The sequence below is a fragment of the Emys orbicularis genome, chromosome 13 (assembly GCF_028017835.1).
Source record: "Emys orbicularis isolate rEmyOrb1 chromosome 13, rEmyOrb1.hap1, whole genome shotgun sequence".
Classification (NCBI taxonomy): Eukaryota; Metazoa; Chordata; order Testudines; family Emydidae; genus Emys; species Emys orbicularis.
Window position 1 is genome coordinate 34,681,674 of NC_088695.1, and position 13,737 is coordinate 34,695,410.

The following is a 13,737-nucleotide window of genomic DNA, read 5'->3' on the forward strand; positions in this document are numbered from 1 at the left end:
TTGGCTCCGGGAAGCGAAGCCATAACCACAGGGCGGGGAAATAAACGGCCCCAACTGCGCCGCCCGGAGGTAGAACTCAGCCTAGGCTTCTTCCTATCTTATCCCCTCCTTAGGGGCCGGTCAGGTGGAGGATAACCGAGGTCCACCTCCATCGGTATCGATAATAGTTTAATGCCCTCACTCAAGATGGCTGAGCGGAAGGGGGAGGAGGAGGAGGAAGGGCTGGAGGTCTATTTAGAAAATGGCTGCCGAAGTGAGGCGGCGCTCTAGCCTGGTAGCTCGGTGATCGTGCCAGCAAGTTGGCGGAGAGGGGGAGCGAGCGAGCAGGCGGGCGCGCGCAGTGAGTCGGGGTCGGACGTGATCCTCGAGGCGGTTGCGGCCGGCGGCGGGACGGGCTCGCGGGGCGGCGGCAGCAGCAGCGCCGGATCTGCCTGAGGGGACCCTCCCAGCCTGATCTTAAAGGGACTCACTCGCCTGACTGCCCCTCGGCAGCCGCCCCGAGCCTAGGGGCCCCTCCCCCTTATTACCCCCAGCTCTTCCTAGGACCCTCCCCTTACTGCCCCCGGCCTAGGGGGCCGTCCTGCCTTATTGCCCCCGCTCCTCCCTCTCTTAGCCTACGGGCCCCTCCCCCTTACTGCCCCCAGCTCTTCCTAGGACCCTTCCCTTACTGCTCCCGGCCTAGGGGCCGCCACCCTATTGCCCCCCCCCCCCTTGGCGGCCTAAGCGGCGCCTCACCTCGTTGCCCCTCTTAGCCCCACTCTGCCCCTTTCTTATCCGGGGAGGGGGGCTCTTGTTCTCTCCTGCCCACGCTTTTGGGGGGCTGTTTGTGGGTCCCCTGCTCCCTGGGGCCGTCTCCCCCTCCCCCCAGGTCCCTTGGCCTCTATTGTCCAGGGGGCACCTCAGCTGTCTCGCCTGAGATTCTCTCTCTCTCTCCCCCTCGGTCCTGTGTTTAAACTTGCTCCCTTCCCCCCTTGCTTCCCCCCCACCTTGCATCGGCTTCTCTGAGCTTGCCCCAGGGGACGCAGCCTCTCCCGCTCTTCCCCCGTAACTTGGATTTCAACCCCCGGGAGCTGCAGCCTCTCCCTCGGGTGGCTGTTTTCGCCTCTCCCCCCTCCCGTGTCTTGTTTGAGCCATAGACTCCCCGCTCCAGCCCGCCCACCCAAACTAGAAGCAAAAGGCCGAGCTTTCGGCTGCTCCGGGCGTGCTGAGTTTGGCCCCTGTATGCTCAGGGAGGAATTCTTTCTTCTCCCACAGGTGGCGGTTTGTAGGGGTGGTGGACAAAGAGTTAATCCCGGGCTGACTGGTCCCTTTTTGAACTCCCTTTGGAGACTGCCAGGTGGCCATCCGAGCCTGCTGCAACTGCTGCTTTTTTATTTTATTTTTTCCCTTTCTTTTATACGCCAGTAGCAGTGGGCTATGGAGATCCTCGCTTGCTGAGGGCTCACCCATCTCCCCTCCCACCCCCTAAGGGGCGGTGATAGCGGTTGAGAGGTGGAAAAGGATGCCAAGAAAGCTGTTGTTGCCTTACAAATCTGTTTTTTCTCACTTTCGAGCTCCAAGGGGTTTGCATGATTCCTTGGCAATGAATGCAGCCAGAAGTGGCTACCGGGTCTTCTCGGCGAATTCCACAGCAGCCTGCACCGAGCTGGCAAAGACGATCACAGAGTAAGTCTCCTATTTCAACTTTGTTTCTTTACCCTTGTGCTCGCCATTAGTTGGGAGAGGCTTGCTTCAAATTAGTTCAAAAGGACATCCTGTTAAAAATCATATTACAAAAAATCCCTTCCTTAACTATGTTACTAACACCTCCTTACATGATTAAAACTGCAATCATTTAAAAAAATCGAATTTACTTTTCCTTGTTAATGCTGACGGTTGGCAACAAGTTTAAATAACGAAAGTAGACCAGTTGGTTTAACTGCTTGTAGTTAATTTCACTTTCAGGTTCCTATCGCCCTGCTGCAAAGGTTGGACTGCAGCAGAGAAATACTGAGAATTTTGTGTAGACTTAAATTGAAATTAGTGATGTATGTAACTGGTCTGGGGGATGCTTTTTAAAAAATATCTACTGAATTCTTTTTTGAGATGCATAATTATGATTTTGCTGTTTGAAAGCTTCAGCATTTACTAGAATGAGCAGCGTGCTCTGAGCTCATTCCTATTTCTTTACTAAACCCAATAGGACACTCGAGTGTATGCTAATAAAAAGTCAGCTACACCCAATTTTTAGGAGGAGTGGAAGAGGTGGCAATGTATGCTACCAAAAAAAAAAAAAGTTTAAGGACAGGTGTGTGCTTGTTCCTTAAGCCCACTTCCTAGGCAGAATTTGGTCTTGATTCAGTGGAGAAATATTTTTAAGTCCTGTTTGCTGGGATACTTAGCTTATCAAAACCTAGCTACAAAATGTGCTTTTGAGTATGACTCGTTTATAAAATGTAACACACACACATTTGTACTTTTCTTCTTTCTATCATTTGCTTTGAGTTAAGTTGGCTTTAAATAGGATACAGTGCGTGGGAGCTTTCTGATATCAAAGTGGCTTTCCTAAGGAGTGGGCATTTGTTTAAAGTTGAGCAGGGTGCAGCTGTCATCATCAAATTGGTTTTGGTCTCTTCTCCACTTACTCTTAGGTTCCAGTCCACAATTTATAACCAACTCAAAATTGGGTGGGGGGACCCAGTGCTTGTTTTTTAGTAATAGTGTCTTCACTGATGCACAGAGGCAGCTTATCTCTAGGGGATATATAACACAGAGATATTGGCAAATGCAGGTGTGCTGTGAACTTGGAGTACTGACAGAGACAGCTTGGCTAGTTGAATGGCTTGTCTAGCTTGTTAAATAAACCTTGTCCTGTACTTAACACAAATAATCTCCTTTAAACTGAATGTGTGGTGTGTTTGGGGTCAATGATCTTGGGTGTTCCAGGGATGGGTGGAGATGTTGGCTTGTGTATTTGTGGGTGGAGTGTATCTTTTTAAAAGAAAAAGGCGAAATGCTTAATTTTCTTTCCACAAAGCTGTTTCTAATATTCTCAAGCACATAGCTATACAATATATATAGTATAGAGGTTTTGAATATTTTTTTATCCTTACAAACTTCATTTTAGTGCAACAAATGGATCGTGCTTTTACCTACGCCTATTCTGTTACCTTAAAAATCTCTCTCTTGAACCTGGTATTCTGCAAACAGATCCTCTAGGGTGAGGAAGCAGCTTCCAAAGTCTTCAGTATTTGAATATTAAGCGTCTGACCTCGGTTCACCAGTTCTTTGGGCTTTTTTTTTTTTTTTTAAATGACTCAACTTCCGCTGAAAGATGTAGTGGGGGATAATATAGGACCTTTCACCTTTGCAGGATTATGGCTTCCAAAGGTCAGGAAGCATAACTGTGTATGTAGCACATACTTACCAAGTTCACTTTCATCGGCTTTCCTATCTTATTTGATCAGGCAGAGATGTATGTGAAGATTTAACGATGTCTGGAACTTCATCCTTGCATATAGGAACATAGCTGCCCCCAGAGAATATATAACCATAATCCACTGGATGGCTTCCAGTGACATTTTGGAAAAAAGCCCCCTTCTTTTGTGCCTACAGCCTAATGTATTAAATTACAAAGGTTGAGCTATTGGTAGTATTAAGTCAATATTCTTATATGCATTCATTGTTTAAAGTGACAATCCCAAAACATATACGTAACCCTAGGAGGAAATAGGCTCAGAGTAGTTAGAAATGGCAAAGACCTGCTGGAGTTAAGTAATCATTTTCAAAGGCAATTTGCAAGTATTTTGTACTGACTTCCCCCAGTAGGTCGTGGGACCACTTCAGCATACTTATAACATTTACCTTGTTTTTTCAGGTTGCAAAAGATGCATGACTGCTGGCTTCCCACTCACTGTGATATCCCAGCAGGCAGTCTACTGGGGATGTCAGTTGCACCTTTGAATAGGGTTGGAGCAGGCTTATAAGGGTGAGTTTGTCATCTAATATTGTGTGTTTTCTTTAAAGTTTTTTTGTGAGACCCTTTAGAATAAGATTTAAAAGAACTTTAAAACAACACGCAATATTAAGAAAGAGTGACTTAAATGTACTCCCCATATGCAAGCTCTGTCACTCTTCATTTGTGCAGAGAATGAGCCCAGCAGAATTGATTATCATGCTGGATTATCACACTAAATGGGAGCCAGCAATTAAATGGACTTGGGGGGGGGGGGGGGTAGACGGGCTGGGAAGAGTGTGGAGTCTGCACATTGCAACTGTTAAAAGCGGGAGGTAAGTGAACTTTGGAAATGTGATGAAATATTCCTTGAATCTGTTGGGGGATTTCAGTACCTAAACTACAAATTAAGCTGTATTTAACCTGCAAATATTAACTTTAGGTTCTCTGTTTTAACTCTTTCACTAAGAGTAGTGGAAGTACACGAGTAGACCCACTTTATTCTCTCTTGCAGTTTAGAGAATGTGCGGAATATTTCAAAAGATTAAATGTTAAGCATCTGGCTTTTGTATTCTCCCAAGAATGAAACTCTCAAGGTTCAAATACCCACTTTATGCACACATAGCAAGTTTAGAGTTTTAAGATCCTCTGCTACTGACACCTACATTGCTAATGTATGATGAGTGAGTAAATGACAGATTTAGCTTTAACTTTGAATTTCCATAACTTTTCATTGGCTTATGTTTGACAGTGCTGGAGATAAGCATATGCTATATCATGAATGACTTAATATCTTGTAAAACTTCCTTTTTAAACAACAAAGACGCTTCAGTTACAGCAGTACAATTCTGCACCCCCCACCCCCAAAGCTACCCTATAGACTCTCCTGCATCTCAGATAAACTTGTGGGGTTTTTTTACTGTTGGGTTTGGGTTTTTTTTTTAAATCCCTTTCCTGGACTGATGGCTTGTGTGTCACATTGTAGCTAGGAGAACCTGTGTAGCCTGATTTTAAGCCTCCTTTGGAAAATTCCAATTTTTGTAAGAGACAGATGGTTCCTTGACCATTGCAGCTCTAGTGGGCACTGCATTCAGAGGTAGTAACATCTGCTCTACCAACAAAACAATTTAAATATTGGAGCACCACAGATGCACTTGGATCTTATTCTCTGATTGCAGAAAGTATTTCATGCAGAGGATACAAATGCTATGTACCACTCATCACTCTTTTAGCTGAGAGGAGGAGTTGAAGTCTGCTAATGCCTACCAAATGCATGAGAATGCCAGTGTGTTCTGGAATGAGGTACTACCATTAACCCTGTGCATACTGCAGATGTGTGTGTGTATAGATCAGCATTCATTTGTCTCTAAGTATGGAAAATGATGGGGATCTAAAGACAGAAAGAAAATTGTGAGCATAAACAGAATGGACTAATAAGGATAGGATTAAAAATGGGAGTTCTGATCTTTGTGTGATCATAGTGAGCCCTGTACACAACCCCTTTAAACCAGAGAAGTGCTCCTAGCTCGTGAGCAACTCTCTTTAGCTGAAGGAGGCAGTACTATTGGGTTCCAGAAAAAAGCTGTATCCAGCCCTCCTTGCAGGGGTCTCTTGGAGAAGGCTAAAGCAAAAGAGTGGATGATGTGGGGGAATCAGAGTACAGATCCACAGGGCTGCTAGTTTCATGCTCCCTGGCCTCTGTGTACCATCTGTCTTTATTTGTCCCGGAATAGGAGGAGTGGGGAACAGCACCTACTCTCCTTCATGCTAGAACATGAAGACTCACTGCAGGACGGTACCAAATCTCAGAGAATAAAACTGCATTGGTGCCCTAGGACAAAAGGAGGTAAACTGATAACTGAAGGATGGCAGGCGGTGTCAGGAAAGAATGTAAAATGAGTGCAGCATTGTTCTTTGCTGGAATGTCACTGCCCAGCCTGGAGTATAGGGTTTTGAGGCACCTTGAGAGGGAGTTTCTGGGTGACTTGGATGGAGTTAGTAGCCTTACCAAACAGGAATTTATTTTGCATAATGCTTCTCTGCTTGCTTTCTCTCACACATTAGGGGAACTTCACTCATGAGTAATAGACTGGAAAGGGCAAGGGAGAATCTGCATAACATATGCTAATGGTTCAACTGTTTGATTATCATCCTGACTAGAACAAATGATGCCCACGAGGCTTCATCCTGAGAGGTGCTGAGCACCTGCAGCTTCTGATGATTTGAGTGGAAGTTGCAGGTGCTTAGCTTCTTTCAAGTCTGCAGTTATGTGTAGAGCCCTGTGGGGATACAAAAATTTGGATCCGCACCAGCACCCTCTAGAGCAGCGGTTCTTGAACTGTGGGTTGGGACCCCAAAGTGGGTCACAACCCTGTTTTAATGGGGTCACCAGGGCTGGCATTAATTTTGCTGGGTCCCAGGGCTGAAGCCTGAGGCATGGGGCCAAAGCCCCACTGCCCGGGGTGGCGGGGCCGTTATAGGCCCCCTGCCTGGGGCTGAAGCCCTTGGGCTTTGGCCCCGGTGTGGTGGGGCTTGGGTGGGCTCAGGCTTCGGTCCCCCCTCTCTTGGGGTCATGCAGTAATTTTTTTTGCAGAAGTGGGTTGCGGTGGAATGAAGTTGGAGAACTGCTGCTCTCAACCGGGCATCAGTGGTTTCAGGGGGTCCCTGGGCCCTATGGGCAGAAGCCTGGAGCCCTGGCGCAGGGGTGGGGCTGGAGCACTGCGGGAGGACCCCTGAAACGACCCCCCATTAAGAACTGCTGCGCTAGAGCCGTGCATGGATTAAAAAAAAATTGGATTCGATCCGCATAGATGGTAAACAATACAGCTGCATCTGCGGATATAAAGCAGATATCCACGAATTTGCATGGCTCTAGTTATGTGAGGGGAAAAGTCAGGCTTGTATCCTTGAGATAATAGGACTTACTCAGATATGTGAGCTGATCACATGAAACCTAATCTCTGTGTGTATAGTAGGAAAACTATCTACTGTTTGTCTTTCCCCTTTCACCCATTCAAAATCAAGAGAAATCAGACGACTTGTTGCAGGGTTGCTCTTGCACTAGAAAGAATGGCTGACTGTAGACTGTATTTAGAAGTTTTACAGGAGGCAGCTCATGCCCAGGCTATGGATTTCTTTGCCCTCTGCTATCCTGGTCATAGGGCACAGTCACTCCCATTCAGTCAGCCCAAGCATGGTCTACAATCCGTAGCACTCCAGGCAATTTTGAACAAACTGTGGCCTTTTTTGGTGTCTCACTGAGTAGAGGCTAATGAAGAGGTGTTGTCACCAGGAGGTCAGTGTCAGGATGAAATTATATTCTGGTTGGGAGGTTTCAGCTGCAAATATAAACAGCATTTTCTCTTTAATTTCAATGTTAAATCCTGATTTACATTGAGGCTTGAATGTAAATTATGTGGAGATAATTTTCCATGCGCATTTGGTGTGTCTGTCATAGAGTGGAGGAAGCAAATGCAGAAGGTATAATCCTCCCCATGCTAACTCATCTGTGAAAAGTCTTTGTACACCTAATTATAAAAAATGAAGAAAACTCCCAAACTAACCTGTTGCTTGTGGTAAGGATCTGTATTGTTTTACCTGGTCATATAGATGAAGTACCATCAAGCAGAGGCTGTTACTGTCTTCTCTCAGTTGTTACTGTTTTATAGGGCACAGAATTGTGCAAGGTGCTTCACAGGAGACAGATAAAACCCCTACCTGAAAGAGTTTAAAATCTGAATTGTAAGTAGGACTCGACAAATAAAAATGACAGGTTGTAGGAAATGTGTGGACAGAAGCCCACCATGCTATTAGTTTAAAATATCTTCAGTATAATCTAGAAAGAAAGGGAAAGGTGTATTTTACAGTGCTGCGGAATTCACCCCGTGCTGCAGAGTTGTACTCCAGAATCTCAGCTCTCACTTTAAAAACAAAACAAAAACCTCAAACGTGAACCTAGCATAAACCAATGTGGTGGTGTCTGCCTGAGTTTGGAAAAGGCCTGAATCAGCTGAGAGGTGTGCACTGCCACATTCTATCTCAGGGCTCCGTGGAATTCAACATTTTCCTGCAATGCCACAAAGATCAGTGTCTTTGTTGCAGAATTTGCCATTTTGCTGTAGCCAGGCATCTGACATCTTGTTTTGTATGTCCGCCCTTCTGGGAGCTGTTCTCCATCTTCCAGCACAAGGTGGAGTTAACTGGATTAGTGCATGCTCCCTGCACTGTTCCATGGAGCCAGGCAGCAGAGGTTCACCTTGTAGCCAAGAATTGGGGAGCCAGAATTGTAGGCTGATGAGTTGAATTGCTTGGAGAACAGTGCAGCGGCCAAGGCAGGGACCCAGAGAGGTGAGCTGCTGATGCTACAAGATTCTTGCTTCCCTGACACATCTGGGGAGGGAGGTTGTGAGACAGGTAACCTGGATAACACTGGGAGAGCTGATGCCTGGGAAATGGAGCCAGGCCACCTGCACAGCATAGCGAAGAAGCCCATTCTTGAAAATAATAACTTTACATCAATGAATATTTTCAATTATGAGCTGTTGAGGATGAGATGAGAATGGAGGGTAATCCAGAGTATTGGAATAAATTCACATTGCCACTGAAAGTAGGGGTTGCTGTCACAAAATTGTAGATGGGGGATTTGGTACCATCTTGGCATGGAGTTAACAGGGCCTTGACTGTAACACTTACACTGCAATTAAACACCATGTCTGTCTTGTGTCAGCTGACTTGGGCTATGGGGACTGTAAAATTGAAGTGTAGATGTTCAGGCTCATGCTCGTGCCCCTGGGACCTCAACAACCCTGCACCTCCAGGTGCTTTTCCCCCTTATGACTGGAGGGGTGTTAATGAGCTACTTCACCTTGAATGGTCCCTTAAAATGTATTATCTACTTATGCTAAACAATCTGTTCTACTTTGTATTTAGCTGTGACACTGAGCATGTTTCCCAGGCCTGAAGAAGAGCTCTGTATAAGCTCAGAAACTTGTCTATCTCACCAACACAAGTTGGTCCAATAAAAGATACTGCCTCACCCACCTTGTCTCTCTAACTATAAGTTTATTCCGTAAGGCCATATTCTACCCTGGACCTTTGTGCAAACCTCCTGTTGACATAAATGATAGTAAGTAATTCTGTGGAATTCAGTCCTCTCCAGAGGGAGTCTGACATCGCCCTTGCCCCCACCTCTGCCTTTAAGGGGTAAACAAGCAACTGATAACAGCCTTGACTAGATCAGGGTTCTATCAGCATCCTTTTAGGACAGAGTTGGAGACTGAGGTTTTAGCTACACAAGTGTGCAGAAACTGATTTTACGAAATCAATATAACTCCTTTGTGTAGAAACACTTAAGCCAACTTAGGCTAGGTCTACACTACCCGCCTGAATCGGCGGGTAGAAGTCGATCTCTCGGGGATTGAATTATCGCGTCTCGTCAGGATGCGACAATCGATCCCCGAATCGATGCTCTTACTCCACCAGCGGACGTGGGAGTAAGCGCCCGTCGACTGGGAGCCGCGGAGGTCGATTTTGCCGCCGTCCTCACAGCGGGGTAAGTTGGCTCCGATACATCGAATTCAGCTACGCTATTCGCGTAGCTGAATTTGCGTATCTTAAATCGACCCCCCCCGTAGTGAAGACCTGCCCTTAGAGTACTTTATATCAACTCAGTTTAAGTAATAAAGGCCTGAATCTGCCTGAACTGCCTGGATTTTATGAAACCATTGGTTGGTGGGCTCTGTACACCATCACTGCAGATCAGGTGTCTAACTACTGAGAAAAAGCTGTACAAATAATAGTCTATGTATTAAAAAAAGGTAACTTGAAATGCAACTCTTGCCTTCTCCAGTGTTTCCCAGCAGTCAATGCTTTAGGTAGGGTTTGTGGGCTGATGACAGTATCCCAGTATCCACAAGTGTGTTCTCAATACTTTTACTTTCTCTTGTCCTGTTGGCTAAACCCAGGCTGCACCAGTTCAGTTACACTGAAAGTTAACTCTCTGGCCATCACTTGTTCAGGGAGCTAACTTGCCTTCTTTTAGCCTCTTATTTCAGCAGCACAGAACTTAGCTTGCATCGTCTACTCTATTAATTCTGAAGCAACAGGCTCTTGTTTCCTGCTCTGTGTAACTGGGCTCTTGCCAGTGCAACCTCTCAAAGCATGGCAAACCTTCTCTTTATTTCTCTTACACTATGCAGTGTTGAATCTGCCACTTTCCAAATGGCATTTTGCTAAGATCTTTCCAGCTAAAGTATTTTAAAGGCTTCCCGTATGCTTATATTGCTTACTATCCTTAGATCAGTGGTTGGCTACAGGTGTCTGGGTGACAGTCTCTTTAGCAGAACACCTTTTCCAAATGGAGAAAGTAGAATAAATTGCCTGTTTGTGAAGTCAGAATTCATGCATCTCCAAAAAATGGTTGTGTGAATTTCTGTGCACTCATGGAAGAAAGAGCTTGCATCTTTTTTCCAATGCTTTGGGGTTTTTGGGTTTTTTTGTTTTTGTTTTTGTTTTTTTTGTTCTCTAGATTTTGAGTTGAATCTCTCAGTAGCAGGCCAAACCTCCATGGTTTTAAGTTTCAGGCTTTGTCGTCAGGAGGGCTGCAGAATCCCATCAGGCTACAAAATGGAAGCTAATGCTCTACAGGTCTTTCAACTGAAGGACTTGCATTTGCTGAGACAGCCTGACAGCTCTCCATTCAGGTTTATCAGAGCTTGGCTGTGCATAGCAAGCTGCCGGCTTTAGGTTGAAGCAGTGATACTTAGAAGGGAGCTACCTTGTTATTGGGTAACAAACTTTGCTAGGTCACTGCAGGCTGCTGTGTCCCTTTCGTTAGGAGTTAGGACCCATGTCTTGTCTGCCTGCACTCTTAAGCAGTTAGCATGCTCCACTGGACAGGACACAGAACTGGGATTCATCTCTGGATTCTGTTCCTGGTTCTGCTGCTGACTAATACTAAGAGTGCAATGGGAAAGTTACTTAAACTCTCTGCCTCAGTTTCCCAATCTGCAAAATAGGGATAAGGGATATCTTCCTTTGTAAAGTACTTCAATATGCATGGTTGAAAAGCAATATAATAGCAATACATGTGGACCCCGGACAGTAATAAAAACTGGAGACATTCACCTTCCTTTCCTACCCTTTAATAATACCACAGACTGATAGTACCACCTAGTGTTGTCCTTCAAATGAGACAGTAAATAGAATTCCCTTGTGTCCAATGCAGGTGGCAGTTCAAAATCCAAATAAAACCTACAGAGTAGGCGAAAACCACAGTATCCTAGCCACCAGCTCCTTTTCAGTACATCTCTGGCTATATGTGACCTTTTGAAGACGAAGCCATTTTTAGACACTTGAGCACCTTATAAATGAATGTCTGCACCATCACTGCACTTCACCACCACCCCCTCATCCTACACAGCTAATTATGGTATCTTTTTTTGGCTGTAGGCCATTGGCAATAAAAATTGTGGCTAGAACAGGCTTGTGACACAAGCATGAAGATAATTGTGTTCTCAAAAATAAGCTTTATTTTGAGGTTTGTTTCCTAACTGCAGTATTTATGCAAAAATCCATGAAACTAACAGGAAAACCTGTGTGTTAAAAGAATGTATTTACTAGATACAAAACTACAACTGGTCATTCAGTGAATAATCCTTTTCATTGAAAAGCCTGAAAGAGCCATGAATATTTGGGGCTGAATCTAACTACCCTGTGACTCAGCTGAGCTGAAACACACACTTGTGCAGAATAGAGCATCTACATGTCATTGAGATATCTTAGGCCTTGGCTACACCGGTGCTTTACAGCGCTGCAACTTTCTTGCTCAGGGGTGTGAAAAAACACCCCCCTGAGCTCAGCAAGTTATAGCGCTGTAAAGCGCCAGTGTAAACAGTGCCCCAGCGCTGTAAGCTAATCCCTTCGGGGAGGTGGAGTACCTGCAGCGCTGGGACAGCTCTCCCAGCGCTGGCGCCGTGACCAAACTCGCACTTCAAAGCACTCCCGCGGCAGCGCTTTGGAGTTTCGAGTGTAGCCAAGCCCTTAGCTGAGCATTCTAGATGAATTATACCTGTAATCAGATATCTTTTAAACAAATTATCTTCTAGTATAGTTAAATTTTAAATACAGCAAATTAATTTGGAAATATGTTAAATACACACACAATGTAATGAAACCTACTTCGTAAAATAATGGAGTCCTTCTACACTGTAGTAAAAACCTGCCACACAGCAGCTGCTGGTTTGGGTTAGCTGTCTTGGGCTGTGAGGCTGTAAAATTGCAGTGTAGACATTTGAGTTTGGGCTAGAGCCCAGGTTCTAAGACACTGACGGGGAGGGTGCCAGGGCCTGGGCTCCAGCCCAAGCCCGAACATCTACACTCCAGTTTTATAGCCCCACAGCCTGAGCCAGCTGGCCCAGGCCAGCCACAGGTCTTTTACTGCAGTGTCAACATACCCCTAAGAGGCTTGTTAAAAGGATCTTTAGTATATAACAGTAGGTAGAATTCTAACAGTTATGTTTTGTATTCTGTGTATCTGTACATAAAAAATAGATGCCTTTAATTGACTTCTTGCTAATGGACGGTTTTAGTTTTATGTATTTCTGACATCAGAAAAATGCAAAAAGTAATCTGAAAAATCAGAAAACTTTATTTGAAAATGAAACCAATCCAAACAGGTGAGTGGGACCCTGGAAGGATGGCAAGGGAAGATGGGTCAGTGGGGTGAATTTTTAAAAGTGTGTTAATGTGTTGCGAAGAAGCACACAAACTCAACGTACAGTTCTATTCTGAGGTTGAAATCTCCTAGCTCTGGATTTTTTCATAGACCCCAGTGTGGGTATTAATCTTATGTGCAGTTGGGGCAGGTATACTAGGTCAGTAATAAGGAATGTGTACAAGACTCTTGCAGTCATTTGGGTTCTATCCCATTTCATTTTAAAATGTGTATTTTCTGGCTGAGAGTACACTTCATTCTGTACCATTGGAGATATAGCATCTGATAAATCTGAAAAGACTATTCTTGCTATATCATTAATCTGCAGCCAAACAGTCTGCCCCAGCACTGCTTTTGCCTCCTACCATACTGTTTATAACATTAAAGTAAACAAGTAACTTGGCAGGGGAATGATGGTAGCATTCATGAAGAGACTAGATAATTTGTATGGCCTTTTTTAATACCTTCACAAGTAAAGAGCTTTGAGAGTCACATTTAATACACCTGGCTTTTAAAATAAGTCTTAAATTGAACATTGCAGCTTGCATTTTTTTTTTACTAAATTCTCCATTTGGTAATTTGATAAATGATTTACACATGCTGTAATTTTTATTTGATACTATGTTGTATAAGGCTAAACTTCATGTGGTGAGCCATTTAATACCTCAGAACATCAATGCTTTAGAAAACAAACCAATTTAATCTATTTTTAACCCTCTCCTCCCCCTTTTTATCAGGCGTCTTGGTGTTGAGTTGGGAAAATCTGCGGTGTACCAGGAAACCAATGGAGGTGAGTCAGTGTTACTGTGCTTGCAAGCCTGTCTCACTATTACATTTAGAAATTAACTAGTGGTAAATCTGCTAACCAAACTTGTGTAATAAGGGACCAGGTAACAGAAACATTATAGGGAAAAGGACAATCTTGTGTTTTTAAGTCAGGAGATCATTCCTATTCCTGCCTCTGCTAAACTTCCTGTATGACCTTAGGCAAGTCAATAAATTGGTCCGTGCCTCAGTTTCCCCATCTATAAAAGACTGGGTGATCTCTCTACCAGTGCTGTCCTCTCAGTCTAGAGAATGCAAATTCAAA

General features: G+C 44.6%; 1 protein-coding gene across 2 annotated transcripts in view; it reads left to right on the plus strand.

Annotated features, from left to right (window-relative positions):
- Nucleotides 1-287: 287 nt before the first annotated feature.
- Nucleotides 288-13,737, plus strand: part of PRPSAP1 (phosphoribosyl pyrophosphate synthetase associated protein 1) — a 42,502-nt gene continuing 29,052 nt past the window's right edge. The window contains exons 1-3 of one of the 2 annotated variants that reach the window (XM_065415388.1): nt 288-340; nt 1,554-1,665; nt 13,385-13,437. In XM_065415388.1, coding sequence (XP_065271460.1) covers nt 1,583-1,665; nt 13,385-13,437 — 136 coding nt within the window. In that variant the 5' untranslated portion in view covers nt 288-340; nt 1,554-1,582. Of the gene's footprint in view, nt 341-734; nt 1,666-13,384; nt 13,438-13,737 lie in introns of those variants that run through there. The other variant, XM_065415387.1, reaches the window with a different exon arrangement.